The following is a 13,402-nucleotide window of genomic DNA, read 5'->3' on the forward strand; positions in this document are numbered from 1 at the left end:
CATCTATGTTCTTTGGCAAGTTCCATTTATTTCAGTGGCTGTACAAAGAGACACACCCACTGAGCCCATTTTATAGTGTGTTGGAGAGACAAGTACAAACACTCCTTCAAGCAACAGACATCTCAGTATTCAAGTGATCAAAGAGATGGTTCCAGAAACAAGTCCATGATTCAGACAGCTTTATTGTGAGAGGTTTTTCAAATGTAACAGAGCTGACTGTTAGGAATACATGCATGAGGTGTATGCCAAGAACAGTTAAGATCAAAGAAATGTTCTTGTCAAATGAGGAGACAAGCTTCTTTGCCATAACTGAACACAATTCACACTGAAGAAATTAAGGAGCCTAATAAAATTTAGATTTAAAACTAAGAAATAAAAGTAAACAATAGTTGCATTGCTGTGGTAAAGGCACATTTATTGTATATTCTCCCACTGTTACATAACTGCCCATTAGTTAGAAAATCTAACTAATGGGAAAAGTGATGTGGGGCAACTCTGTGTTTTGTTTTCTACACAAATCCCCCCTTTTCTAGAGCAGCTGTACGGTTTGCATTGCCAACCACATTGAATCTGTAAAAGCATGTATATATACTGTTTTGCAGTTCCTACTAGTCTAAGGCTACCAGTGGGAGAAAATGCGGAAAGTGTACTGAATTTGTTTCTGGCTAGAAAGAAAATATTGGTTTGAGATGCAATTATGTTAATTTTCTAAAGCTTTCTGCAGAAGCAACCAAACGCCAACCTGCCTAAAATGAAAGAAGCTTCATGCAGAATTATATAATGACAAAAACTGTAAAAAATACAGTCTACAAGAGGCAGATGGAGCTCTAGACTGAACAATTGATACAGACCGGAGAAATTGAGATGTTTCCCTCATCAAGGTAGGAAACATTAAATTTCCAATCCAATCCAATAAGCCTTTATTGGTATATATATAGCAAAGAAGTATAAAATACAGTATAAATTATAGAAAAGGGAACTTCATATTTGCTACACATTCCATTGACATTAAATTTGCAGGACATGTTTTATTTATAAATCACTATTTAAAAAGTTTAATAATACTAATGATTCAGCCACCTGTTCAGGATACCTAGGTTGTACACATCTTTTTTGTGCACACTTTTCTAAATACAATTTCCATATTTTAGGTGCCCAATCTATGTAGACTGGTGAATTAAGATACTGATGACAATGCTGGCATAAACAGCCTAAGATCTTGATACCAAGGGATAGCTCTAGACCAGGGGCAGGGGTCCTCAAACTAAGGCCCGGGGGCGGGATACGGCCCTCCAAGGTCATTTGAGGGTCAACCTAAGTCTGAAACAACTTGAAAGCACACAACAACAACAACAATCCTTTCTCTGCCAAGGGAACCCTGGCATCTTTAACACCATGTGATTTATGTATTTTTTGAATAAAATATTCACTCAGCCTAACAGGCGCTACTTTTTCAGAATAGCACAATCAATGTTTGGTTCATTGATCAACCATAAATAAAACATATCTCACTTGGAAGTTGCCTAATTTAATCCTATTGTAACTCTAAAAGCATGTTCAAGCCTGTTCTGCAATCTGTATCTTTGGCTACACTTTCCATATAAATTCCAAGAGCATCACAAAACCCCCAACTTTTAACTGAAGAATGACTTCTCCCAATCTAAGAAAGAGGCCCCACCTTTGGTGAAGGCTGTTGTGAGACTGGTGGTTTCCCACAATTATCAAAATCCCCTGAAAGGGCATCAATAGCTGCTGAATCGTCAGATGGCTTCTGCAATAAAAAGAATGCTTTAAAATATTATCTAAAGTTTTACAGCATTTGCAAAATATTCTGTGAAGAAAAAGCCTCCCATTTCCAAGTTAAAACCACTGGATTAAATTTAATGGTATTCGTAATGATAGAAGATTCATTGAAAATAATGGAATGTAAGCAGTGATTTATGCCCCTTCCACACAGCTGAATAAAATCCCACATTTTCTGCTTTGAACTGGAATATATGGCAATGTGGACTCGGATAACTCAGTTCAATGCAGATATTGTGGGATTTTCTGCCTTGCTATTCTGGGTTATATGGCTGTGTGGAAGGGCCCTAAGAAACTCTATTGGGTTTTGATGGGTTTATCATATTTGGGGACTAAAACTTGATTTACTCAAGCAACACTGTCAAATGACAAAGCCCCATTGGGTTTTCACTCAAACCTGCCAGAATATGATTAAAAAAAACTTTAAGAACACATGTATATGTTTCCTTCATTTCCTCCATTTGCGTGTCACACATTTTAGATTGTTAGGTTGCAGGCAAGAAGTTTCTTGTCTGTTACTGCTGTTATATAAGCTGTTCTGGGAGCATTTTAGCTAAAGAGTAAACATTCCTTTAATGCATACATGCAACATATGAATCAGATGTGATCCTACAGCCAAGCAGGGATGTCCACATGCAGTCACTATGTTGCCTTTATGCATAAACTATTACATAAGGGCTCAGATTATGAAGATGCTCAAAATTAGGAAAATACACAAAACATTTATGAAATTCGGGTTTTATATTATGCTAGGTATGAGGACTAAAATTGGTCATACATTATGGCATAGCTTAATCCAGCCCAGACAACATACAATTTATAGAGATTCCCTCTTACCTTTTTATCCTTCGTTTTTTCACCATCCTTGCCTGATGGCTTTATTGGCTTACCCTTTAGGAAAAACAACAAAGGAGCATTATTTAGTAAAGCTATCAATATTCTTGCTTACAACTTAACCTACATTTAGCAAAAACTCATCAAAAACTAGACAATGATGGGTTCTAAAGCTATTTCTAAATTCTAATTCCATTTATAACCATTGGGCATTTTACTAGTTGTATGCTTAACGTCTTACTTGCAGTTGAAAAACTGAAAGCAACACCCCTGTTCATATGAGAGGAAATGAAGCAGGAAACTTTCATGATCCATGTTAAGATACCATGGTTTCTGTAGAGCATGGAAGGCATCATTTGAAAACATTGTGGTAATCCATGGAAAAATGAGAACCTTGACAAGCCAATTAAAATTAAAATATATGGTAAGTAATGTATGAGTTCCCAAAGCAACTGGTTACCTTCTCATCAGAGTCTAGAAGGTGCCGGTACTCAGGTGGGATGGTATCATCTCTCTCTCCAAGCTTATCTCTATGCTCAGATTTAGCTTTTTCCTATAAGAGTAACAACAACATAAAACTGTGCTTTTAATTCTTCTGTAGAACACTATCCATGCACAAACAGGTATTTATGTGATGGCCAATTTGGGCATTTTCCAAAATAGTTGAAATGCCAAGACAGCTTTTAAAGGTTAAAATAAACAAACAAAAATAGAAGAAGAAAACTCACAAATCAATGCCTTTATCATATACAGTCATTTCTTTTCATATTGGCAGTTTTGACCTTCAGTAATGTAGGAGAACCTAGAGACTTCTAGAGCAATGGTTCTCAATCTTTGAGTCCCCAGGTATTTTGGCCTACAACTCCCAAAAATCCCTGCCAGTTTACCATCAGTTAGGATTTCTGGAAGTTGAAGGCCAAAACATCTGGGGACCCATAGGTTGAGAACAATTGCTCTAGAGAATATCTCTCTAGGAATCTAAGTCATCCAATGTGATCCTTTGTTCAGCTTCTAGCAGTAGATGACCATAACTGTGCTGGAGGATCTAGTAAGATGTTCTATCTGGTTAAAAATATAATAATTCCTTTATTTATAGTTTTTTTTCAGTTTTACAGGGGTTCTGTCCCTTTAATGCCAACAGACATGGGGGGCTGACAGTATATTCAAAATATTCCTTAAAATAGTTTTATTTTTAGAGCTTAAAAAAAACTATACCCAAACAAACATTTTGTTCTTTAGGAATTCTGAAGATGAGCTGCTTACAAACGATACTTTGTAATGGAATATTTCAAAACCAAGACCACACTTTCTTCTGTGAGATTTTGGTTCTGCTTTTAATCATTGTTTGGTTCAATCACCTTCTCAAAGATTACTAATCACTGACATAGCACTTTGGATTATACTAGAAGAATTGCAAATCTTTGTACGCTGACGTACAAAGGCAATTCAGCAGTCTTGTCACAGCTGTCTATTCAGGGCTTTTGTCTCATATCAGGTACAAGGTATTTCACACCCATAGATGGTTGTCAACATAAATCAGGAAGACAACGGCTCACAATATTATTGAAAGGTACAAAAAAGATTTTGTTGCTTGATCACAAATTCGGTTTTCTTTCTGCTCACTTGTGTACAATACAAATAAATGAAACACACATACAAACAGGCATTTTTTAAAAAGGTAGCACTGAATGTAGTAATACCACAAATTTAGTTGATAATAATTCCTTTTACTTAAAAATGCTGCAAATATGCCTTTCTTAGGCTGAGATCTTGTGGACAAGAGATTCAGATTTTACCCTCAGAAGACAAGACTTTTCCAACACAGGAACTAATACTGTTCCCTGATTGTGGTTTTAAGATATGGATGCAATACTAACCACTATCACCCAAGCAAGGCAGAGGTACAACCGCTCTCCTCACCTTTATTTTATCCACAACCGGTTTATTTTCATTTGGATCAGGTTCTCTCTGTCCCAGTGAATCTGCAAGACGATCTGCAGCATCATCAAGTTCTTTCCGATCCTAACAGATGTGAGAAAAAATAAGAACAAAACAGGCTCCATGCTATCTCCAGTAGAAATGCCAAAAGGCAAGCAGCCATGTTATACAAAGTTAAGTGCAGTGCAATCACAATAACCATGAAAGGATCACCTGGGATAGAGAGGGAAGAACAGCACTCTTAATTCCGCTCCCAATGAAAGCAGAAGACTTGTATTTCCAGCATACCTAAAGCCATTTTCCCATTTGTGCAGAGAGATATAAATCAAGCCTGACTGGTGAAAAGTTGTGGTTCAAAAATAGGAAATTCTGTTAAGATCATCAGCCCTTAGTTGAAAAAACAGAAAATAAATGGGCTCAAATTATGTACAGTAGGACCCCTATGTCTGTTTGCAGGACTGATACCTGCACTTTCATCTATCTTCTTCTGACAATATATGGTCTCTCAAGGCATTTTCAAGGTCCACCAAGAATACTCTATAGTATTCTCTGGAAGCCTTTCATTTCAATAGGATTTGCAGTTCTCCACAGATTTGTGTATTCTCTTGAAGTCCAGAAATGCATGCCTTGCAGGTATGGGGCCCATGTTTTAAGTACAATGCTCTACAGGTTCTTCTGAAGAAATCTTCCAAAGGTGTTAATCAATAATGGCTAAACAATAAGCAACTTATGGATAGAGTATAAATACTTTAAAGCAGCGGTGTACAACCTTTGCTCTTCTGGGTGTTTTGAACTCCCAGAAGTCCTGGTCAGCTTTTTGAATGGTCAGGAATTTGGAGAGCTGAAGTCCAAAACACCTGGAGACATAAAGGTTGGACACCACTTTTCTAAAGAAGCAAGTGTTTTAAAGCATGCTGCAATCACAGATCTAAAAACATTTGAAATAATTAGGAAACATTCTCCATCTTACTGAGGTGGCTGCTGCTGGTGGAGCTGACAAGTGTACAGCAGGAGCTGAGGCGGAAGAGACCACTTCTTCAGTGGAGGCAGCAGCAGGCTTGCTGGCCCCTTTAGATTTCTGCAAAATGGCAAGAGGTTGACAAACTTGTCAGACAAAGGACAGAATCTGTAAGGAGACGTTATAACATATATGGCACATTATGTAGGAAAAATACTATTTAGATGGACTATTGTAAATGCAGAATAAATGAATAAGCATTCGACGAGTGAGCCAACACCCTGAGATATGGATGGAGGATGATGAGCAACGATTTTAGTGTGACGACTGACCATTATAGTTATTGATTGTTTTACTGTAATATGTATTATGATGTTTTATTGATTATATGTGATATTATGATTGGAAACTGGTCTGAGTCCCTCAAGAGAGGTGAAAAGGTCGGTATACAAAACTTTTAAATAAATAAATGTCACCAACACTACTGACATCACAGAGGACCATAACAAACTATAAATGCCCCCAAGTTATATGTCCAAAACTATTATGACTAGGATAGGTATTTTGCTACAATTCTTCCAGAAAAGCAAATGTACATTGATTATACAGATCAGAGCTTTTCAAACATTTCATATTAGTGACAAACTTTTGAGACATGCATCATTTCGCAACACAGTAATTCAGCTTTACTAGCAAACCGCAGGTTAAACCAACTCCTTATGAGGATAGATACAAATGCAAATTGCAATAATTAAATGTACAGCAACAAAACATATCTGATGAAAAACTTTCATTTATATTTTTAAAATATATGGTTTATTGATTATTTCACACACAATGAGCAGTTTCTCGTTATGTTTCCATGACACATCTACACACTGAAGCCAACATACTAATGTGTTACACCATTTGGAAAACTGCCATGTAGATACTGAGGTGCTGGGGGGCGGGGACAATTGTTTGAAGACAAATAAAGCAGAAAAAGATATCAAGTCACTCTCCCACAGCTTACACATTGATTTCAATTTCTCATAATTGTACACACAAGTGTATCGACTTACTTGAGGTGAAGCAGCTGGGACAGCTTTGGACGTTGGTGCAGGTGAAGAAGAAAACCCTTCTGACAAAGCATCAAAAAGTTCACTTTCACTCAGAGGCTAAAAATCAAAATGAGATTATTTTTTATTTCTTTACAACTGCTCAATATGCAGACCAATATTCCATTATCTTTGGAATTATGGATTTCAGTATGTCAGTTAAGTGAGGGCACTCTCCTTTATGAGGAAAAAATATGGATGTTTTATGTTCAGATTTTATGCCATTATATAATTTTTGTTTGGCTATGGTTTTGTTTATTTTATTGATGTTAGGTTCTAATAATATTGTTTTCATATGTGGGTTTATTCGGGATTATTATAGCGGTATTTGTTTGTTTTACTGAAGCATTGCATGTTTGCCTTTTTATATGTAGGGATGTGCACTAAGTCCCCCCAGGGAGATAGGGCAGAATATAAATAAAGTTTTATTATTATTATAATTATAAAAATGGTTATCAATTTTTTTGTGTTCATGGTATCTCCTCACATGAACCTCCCTTAACTTTATGATTTTCAAGACATGGTCTTTTTTTAGTCCTGCCATCCTTCCCTCAGAGACACTACTGCCTTTCTCAGTTGCTGCTCTGAGTGATGCTGGCTTCTTTCCTTGATTTTTGTCCTACCTCCCTGTTGTGCACGACTCCAGTTGTTGTGCCTACAGGTTCATCGGAACGCGCAAGCCCCCTCACCACGACAAGGTGACAGTCCATCGAGGGGGACATCGAGGAGTCCCTGTTGTCCTTCTACTTGTAAGCAAAGAACTTTTTTTGTGTGCAAAGGATTGACTTCTGAGATAGAGATATTTTATCACACTTGTTCCCTCCTCTACCTCACTGGTGCATTTTAACCTGTGTTTTCATTTAATTGTGTCATTATAGAACGTGAACAGTTTGGAGTGTTAATTCTATTTTTATTCAATCATGCTGAATAATAGCCTTGTGTCGTGTTTGGGATAGAAACTGAATAAACAAACAAACAAATATAATTGAACAAATATTACAAACAAACAAACAAATGTTAGAATGTTATTTAAACAACACAAGCATTCACGAAAACCTAGTGAAATATTTATATACACACCTTAGGCTTTTCTTCAGGTGTTGGCAAAAGAGGCTTCCCATCTTTATCCTGCAAAAAAGGCAGTAGTTACATAATAACAATAGTTTTTGCAATATAGTACATATGCTTTGGCAGGGTTTAACACTGATATAAATAAAATAACATTGTGAGGAATTGACAGAATACACACTACCCCATCTGAACACATACAAAGCTTCAATGTGTTCTAGGATGTGGAACAGCTGATAAATGAGATATTGTTTAGAGTTGCCAGTAGTGCTTTTAAGCAATTTCATGGTGTTGATGGCATCCATCTCTTCCTACTCAGATGGTATATTGCTACAATGATTAATGCTTTTATCAGGTTAGAGTATTCTCATGATATCTCTTATAGATAGCCTGGCTGATTGAGCTATAACATAATACAGAGCTATAACATAATACAGAGGCCTTTTAAATCCCACCACTCAGGATGGGAGCCCTGACAACTCGGTAGCACGCTGTGAAGCTTTTGCTCAGTTCTTCGCAGACAAAGTCGCTTTGATTCGTTCTGGGCTGGATGCCATATTAACGGCAGTCTCTGAGGATGTAGCTGGAGCATCTGCTTGCCCGGTTTTGATGGATTCATTTCAATTGGTGAAACCCGAGGATGTGGACAAGATACTTGGAGGAATGAGGCCTACCAAATGCCTCCTAGACCCCTGCCCATCCTGGCTTCTGAAGCAAGCCAGAGGGGGATTGGCCGAGTGGGTAACGGTGGTGGTTAACGCCTCCCTTCGGGAAGGCAACATTCCAGCGAGCTTAAAACAAGCTATAGTAAAACCGCTGTTGAAAAAACCATCACTAGACCCCACTCAATTCGACAACTTTCGGCCAGTTTCCAATCTCCCCTTTTTGGGCAAAGTCCTGGAACGTGTGGTGGCTTCACAACTCCAGGTATTCTTGGACGACACGGATTATCTGGATTTGGAGCAGTCTGGCTTTAGACCGGGACATGGAACAGGGACAGTCTTGGTCGCCTTAGTGGATGATCTATGCCGGGAGCTCGACAGGGGGAGTGTGTCCCTGTTGGTTCTGCTGGACCTCTCAGCGACCTTCGATACCGTCAACCACGGTATCCTTCTGGGACGCCTCGCGGGAATGGGCCTTGGAGGAACTGTTCTGCAGTGGCTCTGGTCCTTCCTAGAGGGTCGATCTCAGAAGGTGTTATTGGGAGACACCTGTTCTACCTCACAACCATTGTCTTGTGGGGTTCCTCAGGGTTCCATCTTGTCTCCTATGTTGTTTAACATCTACATGAAGCCGTTGGGGGAGATCATCCGGAGTTTCGGGGTACGGTGTCATCTGTACACAGATGATGTCCAACTCTGTCACTCCTTCCCACCTGCTACTAAGGAGGCTGTCGAGGTCCTGAACCGGTGCTTGGCCGCTGTAACAGTCTGGATGAGGGTGAACAAATTGAAACTGAATCCAGGCAAGACAGAGGTACTCCTGGTCAGTCGTAAGGCTGAACAGGGTATAGGGTTACAGCCTGTGTTGGACGGGGTTACACTCCCCCTGAAGACTCAGGTTCGCAGCTTGGGTGTGATCCTGGATTCATCGCTGAGCCTGGAACCCCAGGTTTCGGCGGTGACCAGGGGAGCATTCGCACAATTAAAACTTGTGCACCAGCTGTGCCCGTATCTTGGGAAGTCTGACTTGGCCACGGTGGTCCACGCGCTGGTTATATCCCGTATAGACTACTGCAATGCTCTCTACGTGGGGTTGCCATTGAAGACTGCTCGGAAGCTACAAATGGTCCAACGATCGGCAGCCAGGTTGTTAACAGGAGCGGCACTCAGGGAGCACACCACTCCTCTGCTGCGCCAGCTCCACTGGCTGCCAATTTGCTACCGGGCACAATTCAAAGTGCTGGCTTTAGCCTTTAAAGCCCTAAACGGTTCTGGCCCGACCTATCTGTCTGAACGCATCACCCCCTATGAACCAATTAGGACATTAAGATCGTCCGGGGAGGCCCTGCTCTCGATCCTGCCAGCCTCACAAGCACGGCTGGTGGGGACGAGAGACAGGGCCTTCTCAGTGGTGGCCCCTCGGCTGTGGAACACCCTTCCCGCAGACATTAGATCGGCCCCCTCCCTGCTGGCATTCAGGAGAAGAGTAAAGACCTGGCTCTTTGAACAGGCGTTTAATTAAGCAGTGCAACCAACTGATTGATTTTGGAACTTGGAATAATGGACGAGGAGATCGGATTATGACTTTACTGATGAGACGTGATGGATTAGTTATATAGATGTATAGATGTTATATTGATGTACTATTATATCGATGTAGTTGCTTTAGTTACTGTTTTAAATGCTAATGTTGTGCACCTTGTATATTGTCCTGGCTGTAAACCGCACTGAGTCGCCTACGGGCTGAGAGAGTGCGGTATACAAGTAAAGTAAATAAATAAATAATAAAATAAATAAATACAGCCACCCATCTCCTCAGTGATAGCAGCTAAGTAGCAATATCTTCAGTCTGTGTTATTGAACTGCATTGCACTATGATGCTTGCAAGTCAAGAGATGGATTTCAAATCATTTAAGAACTCCATGGCCTAAAATCCATACATCTCTCACAGCACTCTTTACACCAGCTTATGCCCTCAGCCCCCCCCCCCCCCCGCTCCCCCTCGCTTCCTCCTTATTCTCTGTCTAGCTGGATGCTTTAAGCAGCCTTGGTATTGGAGACAAAGACTGAGTGCTTGAGAAACACTGATTTTCTGTGCTACGTTATAAACACGTCTGTGATAAGCAATGCAATGAAGCCTAAATTGTGAAAACATAGGGCTCTGCTCTGTCTGATTCAACTGCAGATGCATGTGCCTACAACAGGTAAAGAGCAGCTGCCAATCATTACAGAGTATAGATGAACAGTAAAGCAAAGGGAAAGGGGTGGGGGAATAGATAATGATTTGAGAACATTAATATTCTCAATTCTCTGGCAAGGCACTACATAAAAGGGGGACTTTCAACAGAAAGTTATGTGATAAAATACGAATTACCTTTGTTTCAGTAAGTCTATAATCAGGAGGGATGGTTTCTTCATCTTCCCCAAGCTTCTCTCGTTTGTCTTTTTTGGTTTTCTCCTGGACGGATGGGAGATATTTCATATATTATTCAAGCATGTATCGGCATTTTACATTTTATAAGACATGATTGAAGTTTGTTGCACTGCATAAAAATGCAGCTAATCAGTACTATACAGTTACACTATCTATATGCAGTTTATAAAATTCTTATAAAGCCATTTTATATTCTGCAAGCAAAGGTACTTTCCTAGCTACAAAATAAGAGATGGTTAAATGCATGAAATGTTCCATGGTTACTCCATTTTCAGACCTGTTTCTAGATGTTATATCAGTGTTTCCTGTTTCTTATGGCATTTTCAAGTAGAGCCTGGAAAAATGTCATTCCAACTACCATCTTCACACCATGCTATCAGGAAGATTCTCGCCATTGTAGTTGAAAAAGCACTTTTCCAGGCTCTGGACAATAGGAATTGCATAGCCCAGCCTTCCTGTACCATGAATAATTTGACTTAGTCTGTGTTGAAGTCTGGGCACTGTAATGGGAAACTTCCAAAGTCCATATTTTAGAAGAAAAAGCAGGCTGAACACTCCTTATACAATTTTAAAATGCAAAATACTCCAAAATTCAAAATTGTCCACATGTGTTGCTGAGAGAGTGATATCTTTGCTTTCTGATGATAGAATATGCACAAACTTCATTACATGCACAACATTATTGAAAATATTAGATAAAATTGCCTTCAAGCTATCTATTTAAGGTGTATATGAAACATTTAAACCTGGGCCCCATTTCCATGTTATCTCACTATGTAAGTATATTTAAATACAAGTATTCCAAAATCCTAAAATGTCCAAAACATTTCCAATCCCAAGCTCATTGGATAAAGGATACTCAACTTGTTCATCTCAGGACTACGCACATACCAGAAGTTAGGTTTCAGTATCCTTGGAAATTTTAGTGTATCAGTCAGAAAGTAATTGAGGTTCAAGATCAGGAAGATAGAAGGCAGCGGCTGATCTTCTTACCTTCACTTTATCCACAGCAGGCTTTTTTTCTTTTGGTTCAGGTTCTCTTTTTCCTAAACTTCCAGATAAGGCTTCCAGGGCTTCATCAGGAACCGGCGCACTCTATAAATCATGTTATTTAGACCAACTGTTATTTGAAAGTAATGGGCTGTAAGCAACAATGTTACCATATGTATAAGAGCTCACATGTTTGTCATTTCTTGCATTTTTTTACTCCTCCAACATAGAATCATAGAGTTGGAAGAGACCTCATGGGTCATCCAGTCTAACCCCCTGCCAAGAAGCAGGAAAATCATGTTCAAAGCACTCCTGACAGATGGCCATCCAGCCTCTACTTAAAAGCCTTCATAGAAGGAGCCTCCACCAAACTTCAGGGTAGAGAGTTCCACTGCTGAACAGCTCTCACAGTCAGAAAGTTCTTCCTAATGTTCAGGTGGAAGCTCCTTTCCTGTAGTCTGAAGCCATTCACGTCCTAGTCTCCAGAGCAGCAGAAAACAGGCTTGCTCCCTCCTCCCTGTGATTTCCCTTCACATATTTATACATGGCTATCGTGTCTCCTCTCAGTCTTCTCTTCTGAAGGCTAAACATGCCCAGCTCTTTAAACCACTCCTCATAGGGCTTGTTTTCCAGACCCTTGATCATTTTAGTCACTCTCCTCTGGACACATTCCAGCTTGTCAATATCTCTCTTCAATTGTGGTGCCTAGAATGGACACAGTATTCCAGGTGTGTTCTAACCAAGGTAGAATAGAGAGGCAGCATAATTTCCCTGGATCTAGACACTATATTCCTTTTTCCCAATAACAAAACAGCTAATGAATACAATTAGTGCAAGAATTAGCTGCTCTGAGTCCTCCTGCTGGAGTGAGAAGGGTGGGGTATAAATGTAGTAAATAATAAATGAATAAATACTGAAGAATTAAAATAAATGTGACAAAACTGCTCAGATTTATGGACCAGTTCTCACTGCAGGACAGACCTTCCCCAGTCTCGCCCAGTGAAAATGCACAGAGTCTATATACATAAAAAACATCCATTAAAATCAATGGGGTTTAGTCAAGAGAAGCTCCTAGTAGATACAACACATTTATAGCTGATGAGTAGCAGCAGAGAAAATCTGAAATCAACTTATCTCAAATGTCCAGGGAGAAAATGTTTCAGATTCTTCAAAATCCCAAACATTTGCCATTGGCAGTTCAGGTTGTAGTGATTCAATGGTTACAACAAATTAAGTATACACATTTTTCAACAAGTAATCCTTTGGTTTTTTTTTTTTTTGTGTGTTAATGGTGGTTAGGTTACTCACTGGACATACTGCTAATGGAGCCGAAGACTGCATAGAGGGAGCAGAGGCAACAGAGACCACTTCTTCAGTAGATTTCTTTTTGGACTCAGCTGGTGACGGTTTCTGAAATATGAAAATAGTAATCAGATCTGACAACCAGATAACCAGGACCAGATTCCTAGAATGTGAATACAACCCCATTGCTCAACTTATCATATACTTAGATGTGTCATCTTGATAATGTTCAAAGTTGGGAAAGTTGTAGATTTGATTATAACTCCCCAAATCCCCCCAGCCATGGTTAGGCTAGGTAGCTGAAATCTGAAAGAGT

At 39.5% G+C, this 13,402-nt stretch overlaps 1 protein-coding gene across 8 annotated transcripts in view; it reads right to left on the minus strand.

The window, feature by feature from the left end:
* The window catches only part of CAST (calpastatin), a 90,337-nt gene that overhangs the window by 5,751 nt on the left and 71,184 nt on the right, over nucleotides 1–13,402 (minus strand). For 6 of the 8 annotated variants that reach the window (XM_060761814.2, XM_060761813.2, XM_060761816.2 and 3 more), the window contains 10 exons: nucleotides 13,093–13,194; nucleotides 11,788–11,889; nucleotides 10,735–10,818; nucleotides 7,711–7,758; nucleotides 6,595–6,690; nucleotides 5,546–5,653; nucleotides 4,558–4,659; nucleotides 3,098–3,190; nucleotides 2,641–2,694; nucleotides 1,679–1,771 (listed from right to left, as the gene is read on the minus strand). In XM_060761814.2, the coding sequence (XP_060617797.2) occupies nucleotides 1,679–1,771; nucleotides 2,641–2,694; nucleotides 3,098–3,190; nucleotides 4,558–4,659; nucleotides 5,546–5,653; nucleotides 6,595–6,690; nucleotides 7,711–7,758; nucleotides 10,735–10,818; nucleotides 11,788–11,889; nucleotides 13,093–13,194 (882 nt within the window). The remainder of the gene's footprint in view (nucleotides 1–1,678; nucleotides 1,772–2,640; nucleotides 2,695–3,097; nucleotides 3,191–4,557; nucleotides 4,660–5,545; nucleotides 5,654–6,594; nucleotides 6,691–7,710; nucleotides 7,759–10,734; nucleotides 10,819–11,787; nucleotides 11,890–13,092; nucleotides 13,195–13,402) is intronic. The other 2 variants (XM_060761819.2, XM_060761818.2) reach the window with 2 other exon arrangements.

Source organism: Anolis sagrei, chromosome 2 (assembly GCF_037176765.1).
Source record: "Anolis sagrei isolate rAnoSag1 chromosome 2, rAnoSag1.mat, whole genome shotgun sequence".
Lineage (NCBI taxonomy): Eukaryota > Metazoa > Chordata > Lepidosauria > Squamata > Dactyloidae > Anolis > Anolis sagrei.